This window comes from Aythya ferina, assembly GCF_964211825.1.
Source record: "Aythya ferina genome assembly, chromosome: 1".
NCBI lineage: Eukaryota > Metazoa > Chordata > Aves > Anseriformes > Anatidae > Aythya > Aythya ferina.
Window position 1 is genome coordinate 115703167 of NC_140296.1, and position 23687 is coordinate 115726853.

The window sequence follows — 23687 nt, forward strand, 5'->3', positions numbered from 1 at the left end:
AACAAGAGAATAAATTTTTGATGACAATGAAGACATTAGAGTTCATACAGATTATATTCTAAGATTGGAACAAACAATAGAAGAACACAGACTGCAAAAACCTGATGTGCAGTTTAAAGCTCCTTGGATGGAAACATAAATTTGAAGAAGTAACCCGCCTTGAGGAAAAGTGACTGAAGAAAGAAGACAGATCCCCATGACTTACAGGTCAGTGTATACCCATCTACAGAGGAAAGAAGTATACAAAGATTTATGTGAAATGTAAATGGGGTGTGGGAGAGTGTATACTCAGAGTGGCTGCTGAAACTGCTAATACAGAAAAAAAAAGAAAGAATGGTAATAAATAATGGCAAAGGAGTAGGAAAATATCAAGAACTGAATAAAGTGATAATCACAAGTGCCAGACAGAACTTTCAAGTGATGCTTTTAAGTGAGCTATCAGGTTCTAAGTTTATTTTAAGGTATATTGCTCATAGTAGACAAGTCAAATGTATCCAGAACTAGAACTGATAAGCATGAGTAGAAGCAGAAGTAGAAAAGGAGTTTCCAGCTTCGTTTAGAGGCATGAAAATTATTAAAACCTTTGATATATGACTGAAGTATAGACAACACCGTTGACAAAGTTTTAGTTATATTTACAAAGATGAAGAGGCATTCCCAATTTATTTATTTTTTTTCCCCCTCAATGGTTTAATACTTGAAAATGCACTTGGAAAACACATGATGGTAGCAAAAACTTTGTCTAGAGATTTCAAAAGAGCCAAGGCTCAGCAAAAACAATAGTCTGATACTATGCCAGCAAATATCTGAAGAGACATCCCAGGTTTGTATAGATTCATTTGCTTATTCAATTTTTTTTTTTTTTTTTGAGAGGCTTACTCAGGTTCAGAGAAGGCTTAGACAAACCATGGACCAGAGGACCACAAACAGATACTAAAAGACCTAGACAAGGAAGTACCCTCTAACCCACACAGCAACCCTGGAGGCTGGGGCAGTACCAAGGTAAGGGACTGACTGCAGGGAGCAGCCAGTCTCCTGGTCTCACCCTAAAATAAACCCTCAGTTGCTGCTGTCAGAAAAAGCTCTGGGCAGGACAGACCACAGGTCTTGCAGAGTGGGCCATCTTTTATTGTTAAATGTGACAATCCTGGAGTATTTTAGTAGTTTCTCCTAATAGACAAACACAATTAGGAAACTAACCAGCCACTCTGTGCTTCTCTCCTCCCCGTTTCTCTCTTTTTGTTTGTTAAGGCACCAGTTGTCCCATTGAAGACTCATTATAGTTAAAAGTGCTGACACTGACTTCTCATCATGATTATCAAAGAACATCCTTTGGAGATGTTAACACTTCTCAGATCCACCTCTATTTGTTTCCATTCTCCTTCCCAATGTGCACCCCATCATTCAAAAATACACCTTCTCCTAGGAGAAAGGAAGTGGTAAGAGGAGCCACTACAACAGAAGAGGTTCCCATTGAATCTTTTCCTCTTTATGCACTTCCAGAGAGGTATTAAAGTGCAACTTCTTGCAGCCCTGAAATGCAGCCAGCTCTCCAAGTATTTAATAGTTCCCAGCAGCACTAATAGGTAGGTAAGGACAAGAGGTTAAGGAGGGTGCTATGTCTGAATAAAATGAACAGGCTCATTTCATAGGTCTTATATTTCTTCAAAGCAGTCACAGAGAAGACAAAATGAGAGTGAGAGACATAAAACACAAGCACTGGAGAAAGCAATCAAAAAAGATACTGAATGTGTGATGGACTTTACGGAATTAGAGAGGTGAACGATGATGAGATGCCTGGCAACTAGCTTCTGCTTCAAGCAGGGAAACATCAGGGGCTGGAGCCCCTTAACCTGTGCCACATGTGTCAACAGTTTGGTTTAAGGAAAATTTTCCTCACAATTTAACAATGAAACCCTGGCAAGGCAGATGGCTTTTTAAGCTGTGGTACAGAAAAACGTGTTGTGTGGTAAGAGCAACAATCCATGAAGCTATTACATATTTTCCAACCCACCTTATGTTATTTTTTAGCAAGGCTGCTCTTCTGTATAATTCTAGCTTTTATTTTTCTGACTATTTCCTTCCTTTTCTTCCAGCAAAACAGTTTTTTCAGTAAGACAAAATGAGGTGGAATAAAAGATTCAAAACTCTTCAATTCTTCTCAAAGTAAGGAACTACAGAATGTGTGGTCCTAGGAAATTCAGAGAAGTTAAATTAATTGCAAGTTCTGGAGGGGTGGTGGTGGGAAGCAACAAAAGATACTGTTTGAAAAACATCAATCCTTATTTCCTTAACACAGACATATGGAGTAAATCCACATCGCTAAAATAGCAGACTCTGGGTCTGGCCCAAACAAAATTCCCAGATGCGCCTGCCTTCTTGCAGGAGGTTCCCTATTCCTTACCTTTCTCTTTCAGCTACTCTGGCCATGTGCACATCTTACTTGCCAATGAGAACTACGGCCAGAACACAGCTACTTGCTTTGAAGATGTATGTAAAATAGGGAGACTTCAATAAAAATTAACTGAATATATTAATTGTATTTGAATATCACAAGTTCACAGATACAAAGTGTTTGTTTTTTATAATTTCATTGGAAGGACTTCTATCTACTATACCACGTTTACTGTTCAGCCCTACACGAGAAATTCACAGGTCTGGACTTAGTAAAAGAACTTGTCAGGAGGCTGCCTGCAGCATTACTGTCATGAAGGCCAGTAGCTGTTGATGCAAATCATCCTTGTATTTGCTTTCTTTTTTTCAGGACGTTAAAGAATTAATTTATAATGGGCAGAACAATCATACATGGAGCCAATTCATATTACATGATGCAGTTCAGGATTCCTGAAGCTTGGTGAGCTCTAGTTATTGCTCATTCTCTGAGCAGCAATGTGCACAGGGCAGTGTTTGGCTGCCGGGTGGATCTGCCCCGTGGAACTGGTGCCTTCTGCATCTCATGCCTCTCATGCCTCTCACTGACAGTGGCTGGGCCAGGTGCCTGTAGCTCCTGCCACTGCTCAAAGCAGCGCCAGCATCAACCCAGGTGCTCGCAGGGGAACAGAATCCATGTGGGCTTTGTTGACATTTACAGCTCCCCCCCTTAAGTGTAAGCTTGGGAGCTGGTATGTACGTATGTAGTGCATATGGCAGAACTGCTGCACGGAGAGTTTGCCAGCCACTTTCACTCTACAGTCTGACTCTTGTCTCTTGAGGTACATCTTTTATGCCAGGAACAAAGCAAATTCCACATGGCACTGCCTATGCTTGACAGACAGGATAATGGGCCCTGCGCCTTATGTATGTTTCTCTCTCCATTCATCTGAAGGGTCTGTGAAGATATCAAGTCATTAGTGTCAATACCGAGAGCTTGATGGAGCGGGAAGTGCTCTGCAGTAATTGATATATACTATCTAAACTGGCTAGTTATTGTTTAATGCAAGACTGTGCTGGATTTAACAGCCATTTAAAGAGGAACTAGGAGCATAACATTAAGTGGTTGCATGTAAATCATCGTATTTCTTCCTAGTCCCAGACTGCAGCTGAAGACTTCTATGAACAATGTAAGTAGCAAGATTTCTTCTACCATGCAGAGCCAAAACAACTTTTGGAGCTATGGAAGTAAACAGCTGAGACTGCAGTAATTTCTCCCTCTCTAGGGAGCATGGATCAGGTTGATCCATGTTGGTGCAGGCAAGGTGATCAGCCTGAGGTAGAGGACTCGGTGAGGAGCATGAAGTTGCTCCCACTTGCTCCTCATTATCTGGGATGAGTGACACAAGTGATGGGGGAGATGTGGAATGCTGCTGCAGTCTTCATCATCCTGCATCCCAGGTGAAGTCACCGCAGATGCCCACAGCAATTTGGTTTCTGGAAGTGTCAGCAGTTTGTAAACCCTAATTCACTAATTCACACTTGCAGTGGAGGGTCCACAGTTCTTTAGGATAAGGTGTCACCTACACTTTTTTTTTTTTTTTTTTTAGTGCTGAAAGGACTACTACATTTCTGCTTTTCTGCTAAGGAAGGTCTTATCCATCTGTAGCTGAAGCTTTCTACTCACTTTTGTACCATTATTTTGGGAAAACAGGACTGACTCTCTTCCTCTCCCCCCCTTCTCTTTAAACCCTAGATCATTTTAGTGACACAGTTTATAGGGTAGCCCTACAAACATTTGTATTAACAATAGTAGAAGGTAGAGTAGCAGAAGAAAATATTTATCTAGAGGCATCCCTACCAATATATAAAAAACACACAAAAATACAGGTATTATGAACACAGGACTTAATATTTGATTTTTATTTTTATTTTAAATAAGCGATGGTAGTCGTGTATATCCTCTAAAGTGTATGTCCTCTGATCATCGATCAAGGACAGTTTCTAATGAGTGCAGTGGGTATGGTGAGCTATCCTTGAATTTTTGCCAAGCAAATTAACCCCCCAAACTGGAAATATACAGCAAGCTCTGCTGAGGATTTGGGCTAATCCACTTGGCACATTGCTGTGGTAACCTGGTTGCGCTGCTGCTGCATTCAACAACCAACCTCCACCCTGCCTTGCTCTGCACACAAATACCATCTTGCTCAGAGAGAGCTCAGCACCACTTTCCATACTCTTACACAGCTGGAGAGATGCCTCCCATCTCTCCAGGTAGGGCCACTGGGTTTGTCAGAAGTTAAGAAAGCCAACACCTCTTCCCTCCAGGCATCTCGGATCCCTGGTAACCAGTCCACTGGGAGTCTCAAATACCTTGGCAGCCTACAGATCAGTATGGATTAGCTGCTACCGAAGAGGTATCTTCTGCCTATATCTGAAGTACTAGGGAGCAACATACAAAGACTTGCTCCCTGCATCTCTCTAAGGGTTACAGGAAAGTCAGATGAGTACATACAAATGCACGTCAGACAGGTCTGATCGATTTTCTTTGTTAGAGAGACAGAATTAGATAAGTGGCACAGACTCCTGCGCTGACAGCTGGTCACCTCCCAGCTTTCTTCTGCAGCCTACAAACACACTGTGGCAATCAAACATCGTGTGAAGAGCATCCTCTGTTAAGAAATACCAAACACACTGCTTTGTTTCCAAACTGGCACAATGTCTGTGACCCAGCCTAAGGTTACTCAACATAGATCTCTTTAAGACTTTATTTATACTTTTTCCCCTCTTCTCTCTTCCTTTATGCATTTTAGTTCCTGACTGACCCTGTTCTGAATGTGCAAGCGTGGGAGAACACGCAAAAGGTGCCGCAGCCCAGGGCTAGATGAGGAGAGGGACAAGCACAGAGCTGCACTTCCCATCACAGCAAGCTATGAGACCTGCAAAGGGACGCTGTCAGACTCTGAAGGGATAAGATATCACTACAATCACAAAAGAAATACTCTGTTTCCAAAAACACGGTATGAAAAAATTTTTGACTTTCAGTTTTTGAAAAATAAAAAAATCAACTTTAACAATCTCATGGCTGGGTGTGCTACTTAGAAATTAGAAGTCCAGGAAAATACAGATACCGATCTCCATCTTGCCTTGCTGAATTGTCAGATCTGCCATTTAGACCGCAATACTGCAGAGGCAGGACTGCACCATAAACAGAGGATTCAGGATTTTTATAGCATTATACAATGCAATTAGAAGTTTGGAAGAATGACTTCAAGTTTCTCACATAAATGCTGGGGACAGAAAGTGATATAAGATGGTATTTTTAAATTTTTAATTGTGACCTTCCTCTTCTTTCCATTCCAAGCAAAAATTGAAGTCCAGAAATATGGGGTTCCTTCTTGTTTCTTCATCATAATTAGAAAACAAGGTTCCTATAGGACATCAAATACACATATATTATCCATAAATATTGCCAGCAATTTGTTTTCAGTATTACTCAGATTCTGTCTCAGCTTAACTTTTGCTAAAATAATCTTTGGTCTGGGTCATCCCGAAATAGTTTCCATCACTGGGATACAGATTTTCATAGCTTCCTTTTGAGGCTATTGGGATTTGGGGGTTGTGTATGCCCCGTGGCTTTGGACATTTTGTATTGTTTCTATAAGTGACTGCTGAAATTACTTGTTTGAGTAATTTCTCTGTGGAGTACAATTTTATAATCTCTTTAAAAAGCTCCTTGCTTCTGATGCTTTTATATTTGTTTGGGCTGGCAGACTATTAAAGAAGAAGAGTTACTGACCTCACAAGATATTTTTTCTCCTGTTAACTGTGCTCTTCATTTTACCTTTGCTCCTCCAGTAGTGAATACACCCCAAAATGGTAGTTTGTCACCTTTATGCAGTTCATATATGAGCTGTTCTTTGGGGAGAAAGCAAAGGAAGAGGAAATATAAAGAAGAGGTAATCTCAGATCAGTCACACTCATTTCTAAGGGATTTGACCTATAAGCAGCAAACATTTCTGTATGATGGGCTCCACACTGATCCGTTTCCTCACGTCAGAGCAAACAGCAGGCTTGCTGTGCTGGCTGCAACCAGTGCTTCCAAGGACAGGCATGGGAGGGCTTGGTGGATTTGCCTCAGCTGCTTTTCCTGTACCATGAGACTTCTGGGTGCAGTACAAGGTATCTGCAGAGTATCTAAAAACAGCATGTCAAAGGAAAAAAACACAATTTCTCCGATATACTTTCCTCTCAGTGAAGGATATTTATGAAGGGATTCTTGTTTTTATCCCTGTCTCTCCTCTGCACACTGTATCTGCATTTCTGCAAACAAGGCACTTGCTTTCTCTTCTTTTTCCCCCGAACAGACTTTTGCTTAGAGACTTCTGCAATTCTTTTCAGTTTAGTTGAGACAGTACATGCTATTCTAAAAGATCAATTGAAATACAATTTTCAGAAAATCTCAGCATCCTAGAGCAAGGTCTGTTAAATTGTGGAATAGTCTCCCAGGGATGCAGTGGAAGTGACTTTGCTTGCAACATATGAAACTGCTGAAACAAAACACTAGAAATTACAGAGTCAAGAGCAAATGAAATTTTTGCAGGGACTGAGCTGGGATTTAGGAGACAAGAGAGGTCAATGGAGGCAGTTCTGATATTTTTGCTTTTAAATACCCCACCTCTAACTCTGGGTATACAAGAAATGAATGCTTTTTGTTTTTTTTAAAAAAGAAAGTCACAGAAAAAAACACTTATATTAAGGAATACATGTGCAGTCCTCCAATAGTTTAATTGAAATTGCAATTCACTAAATTTCTGCAATGTGTTAAAAGTCACCACATAGTAGTAAGAATCCAGATAAAGTTGTGTTTGCTTAAGTATCCCATTTGAAGTGGATATTCTCTAGACCTCATATTTTCTAACCTTGTTTCACCTTTCTGTAATTTCCTAGAGCTGTGTGCATGCACATATTCTTTTTCAGAGATGGTAAGACTTAGAGCCTTGGCTGATTTAGTTATTAATTCTCACTGTTCCCCCATCCACAAACTGTGTTAGACTGTAGTTACCACAAGAAAAACTCATACTGCAAGTTGAGGCAATCCCGCAGAACATGCCACAGCATCTGTTCATCATATTCGACAGTGAGGATGCTATTTCCTTCTACTTCTTCATATAAATTGTAACAAAACAAGAACCATGGCATGTTCCTGTCCTATATACTTGAAGGAAGTCACTTTTACACTGTCTTAAACGTAATAGTTAGATGTCCATGGTATACTGGGAAAGGGCAGGCTTAAATGGTTTCTCTCATTGGTCTGGGTAAAATGAAGAAAAAATCATATATCCCTGATCAGAAGGTAAAGCCTGTGTAAAATTCTATTTAATTGGAAATGAATACTTATTGAAGCTATGGTAGTCTGCTGTCTCTAACCTATAACACTTGATGTAGAAAAAAGAAAACTCAAGATGTGTCTTGGAAGGACGTGGGGCCAAGTTCTTCCCTGTCATTCTTGGCAACATCACAAGCCCTCTGCAGTCTGCTGAGCAAGCAGGACTGACACGGTTGGACTGTCTAGCGTTTAGCCCTGTGAAAATGAAAATGCTAACTGAACAAGACACAGACAAGCCCATGCAGGGCTTGTGGCTCCATCAGTGAACTGAAGCAATATTTTTAAATGCAGATGACAATGGCTAGGTGCATTAAAAGATTTATATTTGATTTGTATAGCTGATTTTAGATTATGCCTGCCTTTATGTTGGGTAGAGGGGATCAGAGCTTGGGGGTGGGGGGAAAGCAGAGTGGAGAGGAGATATTTAGGTGCTTAGCTCCAGGCATGTAAAGATGACCAAAACGGAACAGCTGGGATACAGATTTATTCTTTTAATAGATGGCTGAAAAGGAGATCTCTGCCTTTCCCTGTTCCAGTTTTAAGAGCATAGCATCGCATGAATTTATTTCTAGGATAATCAGTGACTGTCATGAATATCTGTAATGAACTTCCACATCCCTCAGATGAATTCAAGTGGCCTTGGATCAGCCCCAGAATTGTAACATGTCTCTTAATAACTGATCCCTTTTATATATGGATCTGACAAATTTGTATAAGTGGTAGGTCACAAATTCTCTGTCCCCTATTTATGGATAATTTTAAGGATTTGGATCATATTTAAACCTGAACTCTACAGTGGGTTTGCTTTCAAGCTCCCTACTGTATCTGGTTTTCCTGTGGGCTTTTGTTTTTATTTTCATTTGATTTCAACAGATGTTATTTACTGCTACTTCCCTCTGCTTTGGAGAAGGATTTATCATTGAGATGTATTTTCTTTTTAGTGCACAAATACATAAAATCCAGGCATGAAGCCTGACCAAAACAGCTGGAAAGTGACACTGAAATTAAGGCTATAGAGCTGCTTCTCTAATCGGCTGAGCAGTTTATATAAATGCAGTTTAAATAAAATGAGTCTGCAAACAGAAAAGCTTAAAGGATATTAAATCCTGGCTTTATAAGTGACAGCCAAGCTAGCAGGAACTACCCCATAGTGTGTAATCTTTTTCTTTCGTGTAACAAGGTTATCTGGCCTCGCAAGCTTCTTAGGGCAAACTTAATTAAAGCCAATGAAGAGCAAAAATACAGAAGGGGAAGAGGTAGCTGTTTTGATTCTAGAAATGAAGTATCTTAAAACATATATTTCTGTGAGCTAGAGGTATGTCTCCCTGGCTTTAGTGGGGGACTTAGAAGTTTGAGATTAAACTTTCTCCCTCCTTTTTCTATGACTTTGTGTACACACAAATACACCAAGATGGCTCACATAGTAATGTAGAACCCATTTATCTTATTCAGAGCAGGCGAAAGGAGGTAAGAGGGGAGTGGACAGTTCTCTTTTCCTGGGTGACAGCTCACTGAATAATAAAGGTTTCCCCAAGAACAGAACAAGCTACACGTTGGCAAGGAATTTGTCTGCGTTCCTAACATTTCTATACAACTGTGATTCATGGATATAATAAAATATTGATAGCTGTGTCCACTGTTCTATCATACAGCAAAAATTCATTACATGATCTAAATTAAACATTTCTGCAATGGACTGGAGATTGCAAGTTGTTTCTTGCCCTGGTGGAAAAGCTCTGTGCCACCCCATCTGGTGCTCCAAATGCCAAACCTCAGAAATATCACTGGATGGCAGGGCTGTTTGTAAAGAAGCATTTGCTGTTTTATTCGAGTTTCTGTTTAGCTTGGTAAAAACATCCCCCTATCAGTCTGTATCACTGAGCTGTTGCTGAGCTACAGCCACAAGTCTAGTCTGAGACTGATGAAATGCATCCAGCATGACATTTAACTCAATCTGCTCATAAATAATAATAATAATAATACTTTACATTTATATAACCCTTTTCAGCAAGAGCTCTCCCAAAAGGCCTTTTTGACCTCCAATTTATCTGTTGTGACTCTCACTGAATTAGAGGCAAGTGTAATGTTCTCTACTCCACTACCACATACGGTATGGCAACAGCCATGAAACAAATTACATTTACAATGAGATTTCAACCATCTTATCTACGTGATGCTCAATAATCCATCTCAGCAGAGATCACCTGTAATATTATTAGGGTCTCAGTCTCTCAGACAGCTGTCAACTCTATTAAAAACCACCACAACCACATCCTATGTGTCCAGTAAGTACTACCCCCCTCCCTTTTTTTCCCCCCAAATCTAGGATATATAAGCCTCAAATAATTACACAGACCTAAGAAATTAGCTTGATAGTATTTACTGCAGAAAATGTATACATTTAAGTGCAGGATTTTACAATTCACCAGTGAATGCACACAGAAGTTTCATAGTTGGGGAAAAAAAAAAAAAAAAAAAAGGTTCCTGGACTTACTCTGGGTTTAAGGTGTCTGTGCCTCTAACTTAACCAAGGAAATTCATGGAAATAATGTCACAGCAGTAAATTTCAATATCACATCTAATAGTTTGTGTAGGTCATATCAAAACAGGGCTTTGCTCTGCTTGTAGTTTAGATATTTTTCCCCTCCACTTTGGCTTGTGAGGCTAGATTTTCAAAGGCATGTGGGCATCAAACAATGCAGATAGGTGTTTTCAGATTCATGTGCTGTGCCTATTGCAGCTGTTGAAGCCTAAACCCCATGAATAAAATCACCTTTGATAAATTGTGGAGGCTGGCTTTAACAGTCTGCCAATGCACAGCATCTATCTACGTATCTATCTGTCTAGAACTCATTATGTTTTCTCCCTGTTCCTGGTGAAAGCAGATGTACAACTATTACCTGTTGCCTTTAAGAACAGAATTCAGTCGATGTGGAACTTCAGCTTCTGTGCTGATTTTCTTTTAATATAATGTTTAATAAAGAGTTCGTTTTTTTAAAATCTTCAATTACTTAGATTATTTTACAATAGCTTTATGGCTCACAGACATGCCAAAGACAGCTGATGACAAATTTTATTAAAATACATTGAATGCATGGTGATAGAAAGAACACATCAACACCTGCATTTGAAATTCTCAGCTTGTATATGAGAGATTCAACCATAAATTCCTCTTCTGAATCCTCTGGCATAAGCAGCACAAACTCTACAGTGAGAACTGAGGGATTTTAGCTATTCTGGCGTGATTTTTTTGAATCTTCTATATGAAAGAAATGTAGAGAATCTTCTAGTTAATCCAGCATCTCTCTATTCCCCGGATTGTGCCAATAAAGCCATTACATAGCATCTTGTTCTTGGTAAGAGGCCCAAAGGTTCAGCAGTTACCATAAGTAAATAGGATATTGGTCTCATAACACATTATAGGCAAATTCCATTACAACAGAAAAATTAGTCTCATGAACCAGTGACTTTTTCTACACATCCTGGCCTGGTTCATCCTTCTTGTTTTCCCTCCCCCTCGCTTTCTGATACTCATCCCTACATCCTGACCTACAGCATTTCTCATTTCCATTTGTTGTCTGCAAATATGGCATATCATCATTTAAGAAGTCTGATATATATTTGATATATAGAGATAGCAGTTTTCAAGTCTGAGTTTAGACTAAGGTCCCAGGTAGGATTAAAAATCTTACAATTCCATTGCAGTATTTCAGCTCTAACAGCAGACATCCCATAAACTCCCACAGATAGGCTAAATGTACACTATATGTCAGCTTCATAGTTTGGCATCTGATAGCAAACTGGAATCAAAAGGTTAAGTCAATGATTCTGATCTCGTACCTTAAGTCTGAACTACTCATTCCTACCTTCCTTCAGATGAAGCAATCACATAAAAATAAAGCACTTTCTAATAAAAACAGTAAGTGTGCAGACCTCCATCCAAGACAGAAGGAATTTTGATTGTTCTGATTTTATGGACTATAGACTAGGGAGGCAAAGTATGTTGATTTTCTTACAGGGGATAGAAATAAAGTGAAATGAAAGCAGATGGATCTGCCCTAGCAGTGAACCATTGGATACAATACCTTGCTTCAGTGAGTATCCAAATTATTTTCAGGTAGTTTGGCACATAGGTAATTTATGTGCTTCGTTCTCTGCCTGCTATTTAGAAGCTGTTTCTCAAGTAGAGATTGTTCTCTGAACTGTTCACCTTTGCATGCACTATTTCACTCTTAACTCTTCTAATATTCCTCTTAAGGTTAACTTGGTGAAGTGAATTCAATATACTTTTTCTGTTGCACTCAAAGACTCTGTTTGTGGCTGGGGTTAAACTAAAAACTGCAAGGGTGCTCTTAGGTGACTGCTTGCTTGATGACTGCATGTATCATGCAACAGAGGCTGTTCCAGCCATGATGTTTTCTGTCACTGACCAGAGGAAGCTATTATTGTGTAGTGTCTCTGCAGAGGGCAATGCCATCAAGTACGTTTTTGGACCGAATATAGAAATTCTTCTGAGATCTGTAATAAAAAATCTGACTTTGAGATAAACCAATTCATTTTGTATTTTGGGATATAAAACAGAAAACTGAAGCACAAATTATTAGCTCAGCTGAGCTGCATCAGATGACACTTAAAACAACATCTCAGTTATGCCTGTTTCCTAAACCCACAAACACAAACCAAAACCTTGATTTGGCTGATGATAGACAGTCAACTTACAGCTTGAAGAGGAGCTGAAGATGGTGTTTGAGGAGCTAGTGGGTTGCAATGAGGAAACAGTGGTCTTCTAGAGGTACCCTGTTTCCACTGCAGGACAGAGTTAGGTTGGACATACTGCTGTATCTCCAGCCTCAGCAGCCCCTCCAGCTCAGTTCTTAAAACACTGAGCAGTTCAGACACCATCATCCCTGTATCACCAGAGCACTGTTGTAAACCCCAATACAGGAGGCATGTTTGAAGTGCTTGTGAGTTACATGCAATAAAATACAAGGTTATTCGAGAAACTTCAAGAAACAGAGTCTTGGAACCTGAAGCCTCCTGGGGACAAGCAGCCCAGGTTTCTACAAAAACTCTTACTTTTGTAGTCCTCATTGATGCATTTAAATATCTGACAACACTTATCTCTATTCTTATAAACTCTCCCCTTCTCTTGGGGAACCTAAAGTAGAGGATTGACATTACCCTTAATGACAGACAAATTATTAAGAGAAGGCAGCTGGAAAGACAGTGACTACCCACAATGGGCCTTCAGTACCTGAAAGTCACAATACTGGATCTAGTCTCTCTATACAAGATGGACTCAAATACTTCAGAAGAGCAGGATACACATTTGCATCATTACATCATACCTCAGTACAACTTTCCTCCAAAAATCCACGTTAAAAACAACAACAACAAAAAAAAAAAAACCACAAAAAAACACAAGCAGATCGAAGAATTCAAATGAGTATCGTAACACCATTATCATAAGGAATTTCTAGGTAACATCACCATATCTCTCTGGGTTAAAGTACAAATACATTGAAATCTATCTTTGGAGATACTAGACCTTTCAGAGCCATCTGAGCTGACACAAGTAGATTTACAGAAGAGGATAAATCTTGGCAAAATATTGCCTTGTAGTTCAATTAACCTGCTTCAGGGAAATCTAATTTAATTGCTGGATTGCAATCACTTCCGATAAGGCTTGATACTAGCTTCATTACCTGTCTGTAAATGCATCTTCACTAGATGTTCTAAGGCAACTAAAAAAATTGATAGCCACACACGGAAATAAACTATTTACCAGTACTGTAACTTTTAAAGCATCTTGTCAGAGGCCAGTAGTTAATTTTGTTACAAAAAAAGGGAGACTGTGGTTTCCTCTTTTAACAAAAAGTTTCCCCTAATGTGTTATTGCAATGTTCATTTTCTATATGGTTTTCCTGGCACAGTATTGCATTACTGTGTGGCCCACTTTCTACAAACTACCATGGTGTGCCATTTCCTGGAGAGCATAATGAAGCCCAGCATCTCATCTCATGGGTGTTAGAATGAGCTGTTCCAAAATTTGATGTTTGAGGATATTGGAAAATTGTTTTCCCCACATTTTTCTAACTCTCACAAAACTTCAATACATGGAACTGAACACATTTTTTACTGTACTCATTGTGCAAAGGCAAATTAGGGTGAAAACAAACATTTAATGCCCTGAATCCTTTTACACTGCCTGGTCACAACTTTAGGTACAACTAAACCTACATGACCAGTGTCAGATGAGGTAGGTAGGACACCACTAACTAGTGCCCTAATGGTTTTTATATGCAGAGGCACAGCCCTGGCTAACTGCACAAATACATACACTGGGCTCCCCAGCTGCCGTGCACCGCATGTTGCTGGCAGCTATGCTCTTCTTGATATTCAGGCTACCTAGATTAAAAGCCTGGGTACACATTCAGGAGCTGCAAGCATGTTTCTGGAAAGTATCCTGAATATCACAAGAAACAGGCCCACCTGACTCTGTGGTCTTCCAAATCCTTCTACTGATAAGAATGTTCATGAAACAAAGCTATTACTATAGCAGTATTCCCCCAGCTTTTGACCTGTATCTGACAAGCAACACTTCGCAGTAAGTACTCGGTACACCATTTATCAGCTGCATCCTCAGACCCTGAGGTACCTTGCTGTCACGTTTAGGCAGAATGGTGGTCATGGTTGCAGGTTTCCTGCTTTGCAGGATGTCATTTACAGGAGAGTTAAGAGTGATTCATTTGAGTAATTTGTCATTTTCAAAACAGATATCAGAAAGAGCACCTTCTATCGTCTTGGTTGAAGATGAGGTGTTAAGCTACATTGCTATTCAGACAACCCCAGGACAGCCATTCCCATGTTATTTATGTTTTAATGTTGTCAGATACCTAAGGAAATAAGGCTCCAAGTTGCATTATGGTGGCATTGAATGTGCACAACATCAAAGAAAGCAATGCAGACCTGATGCCAATACTGAAGCTATTTTTGAGGTACAATTAGTTGATGAGTTTTACAAATAATTTGTATTTAAGAAACTGCATTACAGATTCAAGATTTTTTTTTTTGAAAGGTATTAAGCCTATCCAGTGTAATCACACTGTAGTGAATGTATCTATTGTTAGTATTAGCACTGAGAATTTACAACTTGAGTAGATCTTTGTTACCTAGGGAAATTTACATATGTAAATTTAAACAGAGAAAGAATCCCCAGCCTAACAGTATTGAAGTTTTCTTAGTTTGTATAGTAAAAAAACCCTTAGAATAATTAATCTTCTATAGAGGAACAGTTTAGCAAGATGTGCTGTTTTGGAAATAGACCTTTAATCTTTGTAAGCCTGCAAAATTTGCAAATAGATGAGAACCAACTCTTAGTAAATGAGATAAGGTGATAAAGCATGTACTCTTTAACTAATTGTAGATATAATGCCTAAAGATCTTGTGAAATGACTTCTGTTATGCTAGGTATTAATATAAATTAGCTCAGCTGTGAGCATGGTCTCTCTTTTCTTAAAAGCTGAATAGATTTGCTGTGACATTACTGTAGAAACCTCTAGAGATGCTCTGTGGATAATGATGAATATTGAATTAATTTCCATAGTATTAAACGACACTGAAACATTTGACTCCTAGTTGTATTACCTGCTCTGTTCCCACAAGCCTGCCATACAAACCATATACACAATCCTGTATCTTCAACTGTGATGTCAAAGCACACAACATCCATCCTTCTCCTTGAGAGCAACAGGCTTATCCAAAGGGAGGACTGGACTCTGCAGCTGAAACTTTGTAAACTGTAAAACCTTTTTGTTTAGTAAACCTAAGCAACTCTTTATGAATGGGACAGCTGGTGTTTGTCCAAGGATTCACAAGCTATGAGCTCAAAAGAAGTGAGATTGGTGATAGGAGGAGGAAAGCCCAGACTGGTGGATATCTACACCTCCAATTACAATGAAAAGGGTTGGCTCCTTAGGAAGTCATCATCTGCTAACCATTTCTACAGAATTATTCTTTTTGTAGACTAAGAAAAAGAATGCACTGTCTCATTACTGTTGTGTAGGAGCACTTGATGCTCATGACCACAGCATGACCGCCATTTTGTGGTTCTGTGGCTTACAGTAATATTACTCCGATTCTTATTTCTCTTTATAAGAAGGACATGGGGAGCATCCAGATGAAATTAGAGAAGTGGAGGAAAGTAGGACAGGTATAAACATAGCGCTCCAACTCCCACTTATACAGAACAACACAGAGCAAGATTGGCACTGGATGTAAAAAATTCACCAAACAGGGTGCCAGCTATTGTTGCCTGTAGTCCTCCAAGCTGGCAAAGACATTCACAGGCTACAGTGAGCCCTGCTACATGCACATACATACTCATCTCTGGGTGCAGTTTAACCAGAGTTAAATAGCTCCAAGGCCCTCAACAACACAGGAATCCAGCTGCTGTTTGGGTCACCAAGTGGTTTATTTTACCTTATGTCAAAGCAGTTTCCTCTTACGAGGCAGGACTACTTACACCAGAAGTCTTCCTTTTCTTTATCATGTCTAAACATGTAGCAGCAAAAGCAACAAATCTGATCAGGATCAGCTCTGGAAGAGTGTCTGTCACCCCCAAAATGAAACTAAGACATGTTTCTGACAGATGTAACCCCAACTGCCCTTTCAGAAGGCCTTTTACCTTATTCCCTGTTAACAGGGATAGTTAGATTAGCAGGCTGTTCTCCTAGGAGCAGTAATTAATCCTCATGTACCCTATTCCTTGAAAGGCAGAACATGCTTTGTAGATAAGATTTTTGAAGCACAAGCAGGGTAGAGCACAGCGAATATGACAGGTACAAGAAGGTATAAGGAGATGTTCGACTACAAGGTGAGCCTTGTCTCAACTGCTCTGATTGAATCACAGTTCACAGGAGTGTTTTTTTCCCCCCCTTTAGATCTTCAGCCAAGGAAAGGTACAGTTCTGTAGCACTTAAACTATTATCTCAAAATCTGTTCTATGTCATAGCCTGGATCCTCTTAAAACCCAGTTTATTTCTGCAGCGTTAATAGGCAAAGCTTGCAGGGTTCAGTCCAAACTGCCACAGGAGCCCATGAATGAGCCATAAACAAACTGATTAAAACAACCATTTTCTTCTGTTTTATTCATCTTCTCAACACACGTCATCAGGATCATACCTGACTGCCTAAGGCACTAACCAAAGTCTTTTTAGGCTAGTCATTTATTAGAAGTTATCCAGAAAGACTACATATATTTACTCCTCCAGGCTAGATTTATACCTTGAAAGTAATATTTGTTTTCAATTCCTGGTTCCCAATATTAGCTGAAAAGAACACCAAAGCCACAGAGATATGAGTTGGGTTTTATTTTTGTTTGTTTATTTTTAAACAGGAAGATGAATCTTGAAATAGCCTTGAGCAAAAAAATATAGCCAACTTATATTTCTTAAAATCTAAGCAAGAAAGTTTTAATCTGAAAGTGTCTAGGCATATGATGACACTTAAAAATAACTTTAGTGCAATATCTTTATAGGAGCGATTTGGAGTGTCTGCTCACTTAAGGTTACTTTTTAAGATATTGCTTTCTTTTTTAATTGCCAAAAAAGCAATGCTTTCAAAGTGATTATTTCATGTTTGCATTTACAACCCGATTAAGAACATTAACGCAGATACAGAAGAGTTAAACATTGTTCCTTTTTGTTCTGATTTTTAATTCTGCTCTGAATATAGCAGACACCCTTACAGAAGAGATCTGGAAGAGATCCACTAGGTATGGGAAGCCATCTTTGGCACACTGAATGTTCAGTGTTATTCCAGTCCATGCTTAAGAACAAGAATTGCCTGGAGACAATAGGCTGGCCTCTAAACCAGAGGTATTTCAGTCTGTGGTCAAAGTACCCACAGTTGGTAAAACTTCAGAACACATTTAAAATGATCAGTGGGGGAAGGGGAGGATAAAAAAAAAATATGCATTAAAGCAGGGAAAGAAAACACAACTGCTAGATGACTAATTTAGTCCAATTTTCATTTGACTGTGAAAGTAACTGTGCCAACCACCCACAACATTAGAAAAATTGACCATTCTTGTTGTTGACTTTCTGAAACCTGTACAACTGCAGCCTTGATTTTCTGAGCTTTTCCTGCAGGAGTTTTCTGCTCCAGCTGCACAATCTTTGTCACTACTGAAGGCTTTAGCACTAGCACTTTGCTTTGTTAATCAGCATAGCATAAAAAACAGGTATTCCACAGAGTCATTTGTAAGATCACTTTTCAAAGCAGAACTCATATTAAAGTTATGTTTCATAATCAAAAGAGATGACAAAATTTTAATTACACATTAAGGGGAAAAAAAGCCAAGACTGAAGTTTGATCATGTTCATTTCCTGCATGTATATGTTTGTGCTTTTATCTGCCACTCTCATGTGCTTAAAACTCCAAAATTTAACAACTATGGGTGGTGCCCATAACACCACCAAGCTGTTTCAGCAACTACAGTACATACATATGACTCTTTCTCCTAGGAACGCCCTCCACACAAAGATAAAGGAAGATATAAATAATATATTGCCTATAAGCCACCTAGGTATTTAAAGTTTTTAGGCCATCTTTTGATCTCTCAGAAAGAAGAGTGCCCTATTTGTAATTTTATTTTTTAAGTAAGTACAGCTTCTGATTTTTCCCCCCGTATTTCCATCTCCTGGCTAGCTAACTGAAATGTAGCACAAAATACAGCTTGTAAAAAAAACAAAACACACAACAGCAAGACATGAGACATGGTAGTCACAGATAGAGGAGTGGCTGCAGAAAAGCCTACAGTGCGTTAGGCTCTGGGAGAGAAAAGAAAGGATTCCAGTGGAGTGTTTTATTAACTATTTTTCCCCCCTTATCTCTGATTATTCCATTTTTAAGTACTTTCTCAGGTTTCTCTTATTCTATAGTACAGATGCTGCAAGGAGCAGGAATAACTTCCAAATCTAAATCAGCCATTTGTTGTCTAGCACTTCCTTGGGATATTGCAGATAGATTGGCTACCTCAAACCCCTTCCCTCAGCTGGTAAATCTGTCAGTATAAGAAGTACTGCAGCAATGTTCCTGAATATTTCAGATATTCTTTACAGCCATTGTCAAGCCTTCTAGAATGTTACCAAAGACTCTACCCCAAGTTGCATTAGCATACAGGTCTGGAGCATAAGAGCACTTGCTGTTTTCCTCAAAGTATAAAATCACAAAGCTGATTGTGCATCCTACCACCATCCTTTGAACTGCCCCCCACCCTCAAGGCACACTCTACAGTCTCAGCAAGAAAGTGACATGCCTTCTTTTTGTAACTCTGGGTGTGCCTCATGTAACAGGACTACCAACCGCTGCATTATGAACCTGCAGTCACTTACAGTAATGAGCATCTATTTCCAGTTTCATGACAGTAAAGGAAGTAAAAATGTGAAGACTATACATGTAATTTAAAAAGCACAATGCCTACCGCCTTGTTCTCACTTTGCCATGTTTCCCCAAGGACATCAGTTATAAACAACAATAGATTTTAAGCCACCATAGAGCAAGGTGTTAGCATAAGTCTCTGGACATCTTACCTTTGCTGGCTGCTAACAAACCTTTTGCGGCTTGCACTTTCATCACTCTTGAACTGCCAGTGTTTTATAACTCAGAGTGAAATCCAGATACACCAGTCAGCAATGCTCAACAGCACTGAGTCCAAGATTAACTCGGGGCACCAATCTTTTGGTAATGGGGGCCATGTAGGAACTCAGGTGATTTGTTTATGTAAGGTGGTTATTTGTCAGTATGGGACCACAGTACTTACTAGCTCTCAGCAACAAAGAACCTCCGCCCACGAGAAATATCAGTGATGTAATTAAAGAAAACAGATTCTAATTGATCAAAATAGGGTTTCTGGGACAGTACTGAAACAAAATCAGAAAGTCAAAACAACCAATAACCCCAGCAAAATAGTTTTGACAACTCTTCTTCTATTCATGAAGAAGATGGCTTCAGCCCTTTCCAACTGATCATCATTCTTGAATAATTTAATTAGTTCTGGACAACTGCATAACATCTGCACCAAGTTTATCCCCGCTGGTTTTAACCAGAATTTCTGGCAGTACCCCTTACTCAGCCTGCTTCATTAAATATGTTCTTGCAACTTATAGCCACCTTCTTATTACACTTTCCCTCCTTGCAAACCTTTTCTTCAAGGCCAAAAGCCTTTTGAGCTCCTATTTCTTATTTTAGCTCTATGGATGGAACAACATTAACAAGCACAGGCTCAATTTCCTACAGGTGAAATATCTCATTGTTCCATTCCCACCTCAAACTCTACGTGTTTCCCACAGGACATATTGATCATACGGACAGGGTGGGGATAAAGTAACCACGGTGGGTAACATTTGGAAACTGGCAATTAACAATGAATTTATTGCGCAACACAAAATAACATGTCATAACGGTACCTAGAGATTTTAAAAATTTGCTTGTAAAATGAATGTACAACAATAACAAGGGTAATTAGTACTAAACACATTCTGCACACTGGAAAGACAGGTTGTATTACGCTAAATAAAGCTATTGGATTCAGTGATTAGATTTCTTAATTCTGAAGAGATACAATCATCAAGTTTAGAAGTAAAAACCAAACGTAGTTGAGAACTGAAGTTCCACTGTCTGTTAAACAACAATGCAAGATCCTCAGCTTCAGCTTACATATGTATTGAGAACAAAGAGTAGCATCTACTACAGTTTCTCCATAGTACTCACCACATTTTGGGCAAGGATCAGCAGAAGATTCTCAGGGAGAGTGCAAGTCCTCAGTACAAGCCCACCCTAATACAAAACAGGAGAACAAGCACATTATTAACTCTTCATGTCTTTTTCTACACATATTGCTTAAAGAATCTCTAAGAGCCTAGAAGACTATATTATGATGCTTTGATTCCCTTTTCCTTTTAGAATGCTTTGAGTAAAACCTAAAAATAAAATAAACAGAGAAGTTTTATAACTTAGGGGAGAGAACAGTTGGTTTCATCCTTATTATTTGTCAGGAACCTCGAGCAAGGAGGCTGGAAACATACCCTTACAATACAGGGACGTAAAAAACACTATCACATCCAAAGTCCCTTGTTGGGCACAATCAGAGCCATTTTGCATCTGCTACTGGATTATAAGGGCAAATTACCGGATCGCAGAAGTACACAAAGACAAAGGTAGAACGGAACACCAGAGCTTCAGGCTGATCAGTAGCTAAAGGGGCATTGCCAAAGAGCCAAACTCATGAGAGCTTATCTGCATTTCTAATTTGGAACTGATGGCTTCAATTTGGTTGTTAATGCCAGGGAACCCATGAGCTCAGGACAGAAAGGAGGTGTATGAAAAAGCAGATTCTCTACATCTGTGCCCTGCTTCTAGATTGGGAAACTGATTAATGGGCTTGAAAGACAGCTAAGGATATCACAGCTGCAGAATAAAAATAAAGCAAGCTAGTTAGCAGCTTTTATCTTCTAAAAAGGCAGGACAAATAATAGAGCTTCACCACACAGAAGGTCTTTCATACTCAAATACTGCTGGCTCACTTCTATGGCAGAGTGAGCACAAAGTGTGCGGTATGGAACACGTTACAATAAACTGGTAAAGAAGGCAATTAGCAGGAGTGGAAAACTCCAGGTTATTTTCCTTCTTCCCACACATTATTTTAAGAAAGCACCACTGCATGACACATAACTCCCCTTGTTACCTATTTTAGTCTACATTCAAAGTACATTAAGCAGGTAAGGTAGGGCAATGTTGTTCACCCAGCAGAAACTAAGTAAAGATGAACAGGAATAGACCCATTCATTCTTTATTCCAAAAAAAAAAAAAAAAAAAAAAAAGGACTAGAAGGTGACAAGGAAAGGTAGAAGTTCAAAGCATGTATTATGTTTGTCACATAATGACAGGTGAGTTCATAGACACAGAATGATATTGATTTCAAAAATTTACCTGGGTTCAGAAAGCAATTTGGCAAAAAAAAAAAAAAAAAAAAAAAAAAAAGAGGGAAAAGAAGAGGATTTCTCATTTGTATCACGTTAATGCCACTTGAAAAACCTCAGTTATATAGAAATGAGCTAAATTGCCCTAAGTGGCTATCTTAGCCAGATCATATAGGAAAACATTGCAGAAATGATATTGTCAAACCTGCAGAAAAATATCAGATACCTGTGAAATGGGAATATGTTTTTGTTCACTAGTATGTGAAATACAGCATTGAACACTGACCTTTCTTCTGTTTTACTTAGGCTTTGTGATTACACTGTATAGCTTATACATTTAGCAAATACAACAAACTAGGTGCAAGCTAGGTAAAGAGGTCAGCAAGCGGACAGCAGAAAAGGGCAAACATATCCAAGTATGAAATCTGCATTATAAATAAGACAGCATACAAGGAGATCTTTGCATCTGCTTGGGCTACGCTAACTACTAGTCCCATCAAATTCCATTTTACATACTCCGCTGTAAAACATTTGGCATCAGACAGTCTAAATATCAGTCAGAAGAAGCAGTGTCTCTCCAAGGCCATCCTACTTATGTGCTACATGGACCCTGTTTCTCTTAAGACATTTGCCGTAACCATACTGGTGGTCCAGCAAGAGAAACCCACCTAGTAGCTGCTTACCTTCCATTTTTACTTTATTGTTGCTGTTGATTTTCTGTTCAATCAATATACAGCTAAAGGATTAGCTTAGTTTCCTACAGAGCCAGTGTTCCTGTGGTACCCTGGCTGTGTGTTTGCCTTGCCATGTTCTAATGTTCTACGAAATTTTCACAAAGAGGAGGAGGACTTAAAGATATTTATTTCCTATAGGTTTCATAAAATGCATGGCAGAGAAGAAGGAAAACTGGAATTAGGACTTTCACAAATTCACTCCTCCCAACCATTTTTTTATCTTTTCTGGCAACTTCTCTAGCTAAACATTGCAGGCCATTTTTTGCCAATATTCTGCTGAGAAGAGATATGAGGGAAAATGGAGGAAAATATTCTTGGTGTCTGCTGCAAACACAGCAGAATATCTTTGTATAATTCAAAACAAACAAACAAACAAACAACAAAAACAACAACAACATTTAATCTAGAGACATAATCTACAAACTTCATTCATTCTATTGCTTAGAGAAACATTTGGTTTTTTTTCCTACAGAAATTATCTTGCTCTATTCTGTTCCTTGCTCTTTTTCCCTACAATGATAAGCTTAGCCAGCTCCTTTCTTTGTGCCTCCACGTGCAGTGGAACAGCTGCATTTTCAGGTTTACGTTGTATTCTACTGAATGCTTTCTTCTGCACTGGTGAAGAATCCGATGTTGTCATTCTTCCTTCCAAGGTGCAGCACCACTGCATAAGATGAAGAACTTGACATGTTTGAAAATCAGACAAGGATATTTTTGTTCCTGATATGATTATAAATTGAACCTTTGCAGTATGTTATTTACTTGTACATTTCCTTCACTCACTCTCTTAATGGCAGTAAGATCACAACAGCAATCCTGAATTCTGTCCATTTGTCTTATCTGGGCTCTTCTTTCCTTGCTGCTATCACTGTCTCTGGTACAACGCTGGCTTGCACACCTATATAGAGCTTAAAATTAATAAATGTTCCATTTGCTCTCCGGCTAACAGTGCATTTATCTTTTGCTGAAATCTTGTCCGTTGCTCTTGTGAAGGATTACCTTGTAAAAATGGGGCTGGCGATGTCCTTTTACCCCAGCTGTTCATGGCCAGCTAACGTTTGCACATTTGTGGAAGTTGATGTAATTCGGCATAACACTTGAATGTTTTTCAGAGTACGTGGCTTTGTGCCGCTCATCCCAATCCAGGCAGCTCTGCATGCTGCTCTTGTATACTCAGACTTTGAGCTTTGCTTCTCTTTCTACCTACATCTC

At 39.2% G+C, this 23687-nt stretch overlaps 1 protein-coding gene across 21 annotated transcripts in view; it reads right to left on the reverse strand.

The window, feature by feature from the left end:
- The window catches only part of LOC311434116 (uncharacterized protein), a 354696-nt gene that overhangs the window by 163511 nt on the left and 167498 nt on the right, over positions 1–23687 (reverse strand). For 6 of the 21 annotated variants that reach the window (XR_014691266.1, XR_014691267.1, XR_014691271.1 and 3 more), the window contains exons 1-2: positions 20952–21053; positions 20534–20599 (exon numbers count right to left, since the gene is read on the reverse strand). Coding sequence is in view for 6 of the 21 variants with exons in the window: in XM_084514017.1 (XP_084370143.1) it covers positions 5619–5801; positions 20534–20599 (249 nt within the window). In the remaining 15 variants the exon portion in view is untranslated. The other 15 variants (XM_084514017.1, XM_084514019.1, XM_084514016.1 and 12 more) reach the window with 7 other exon arrangements.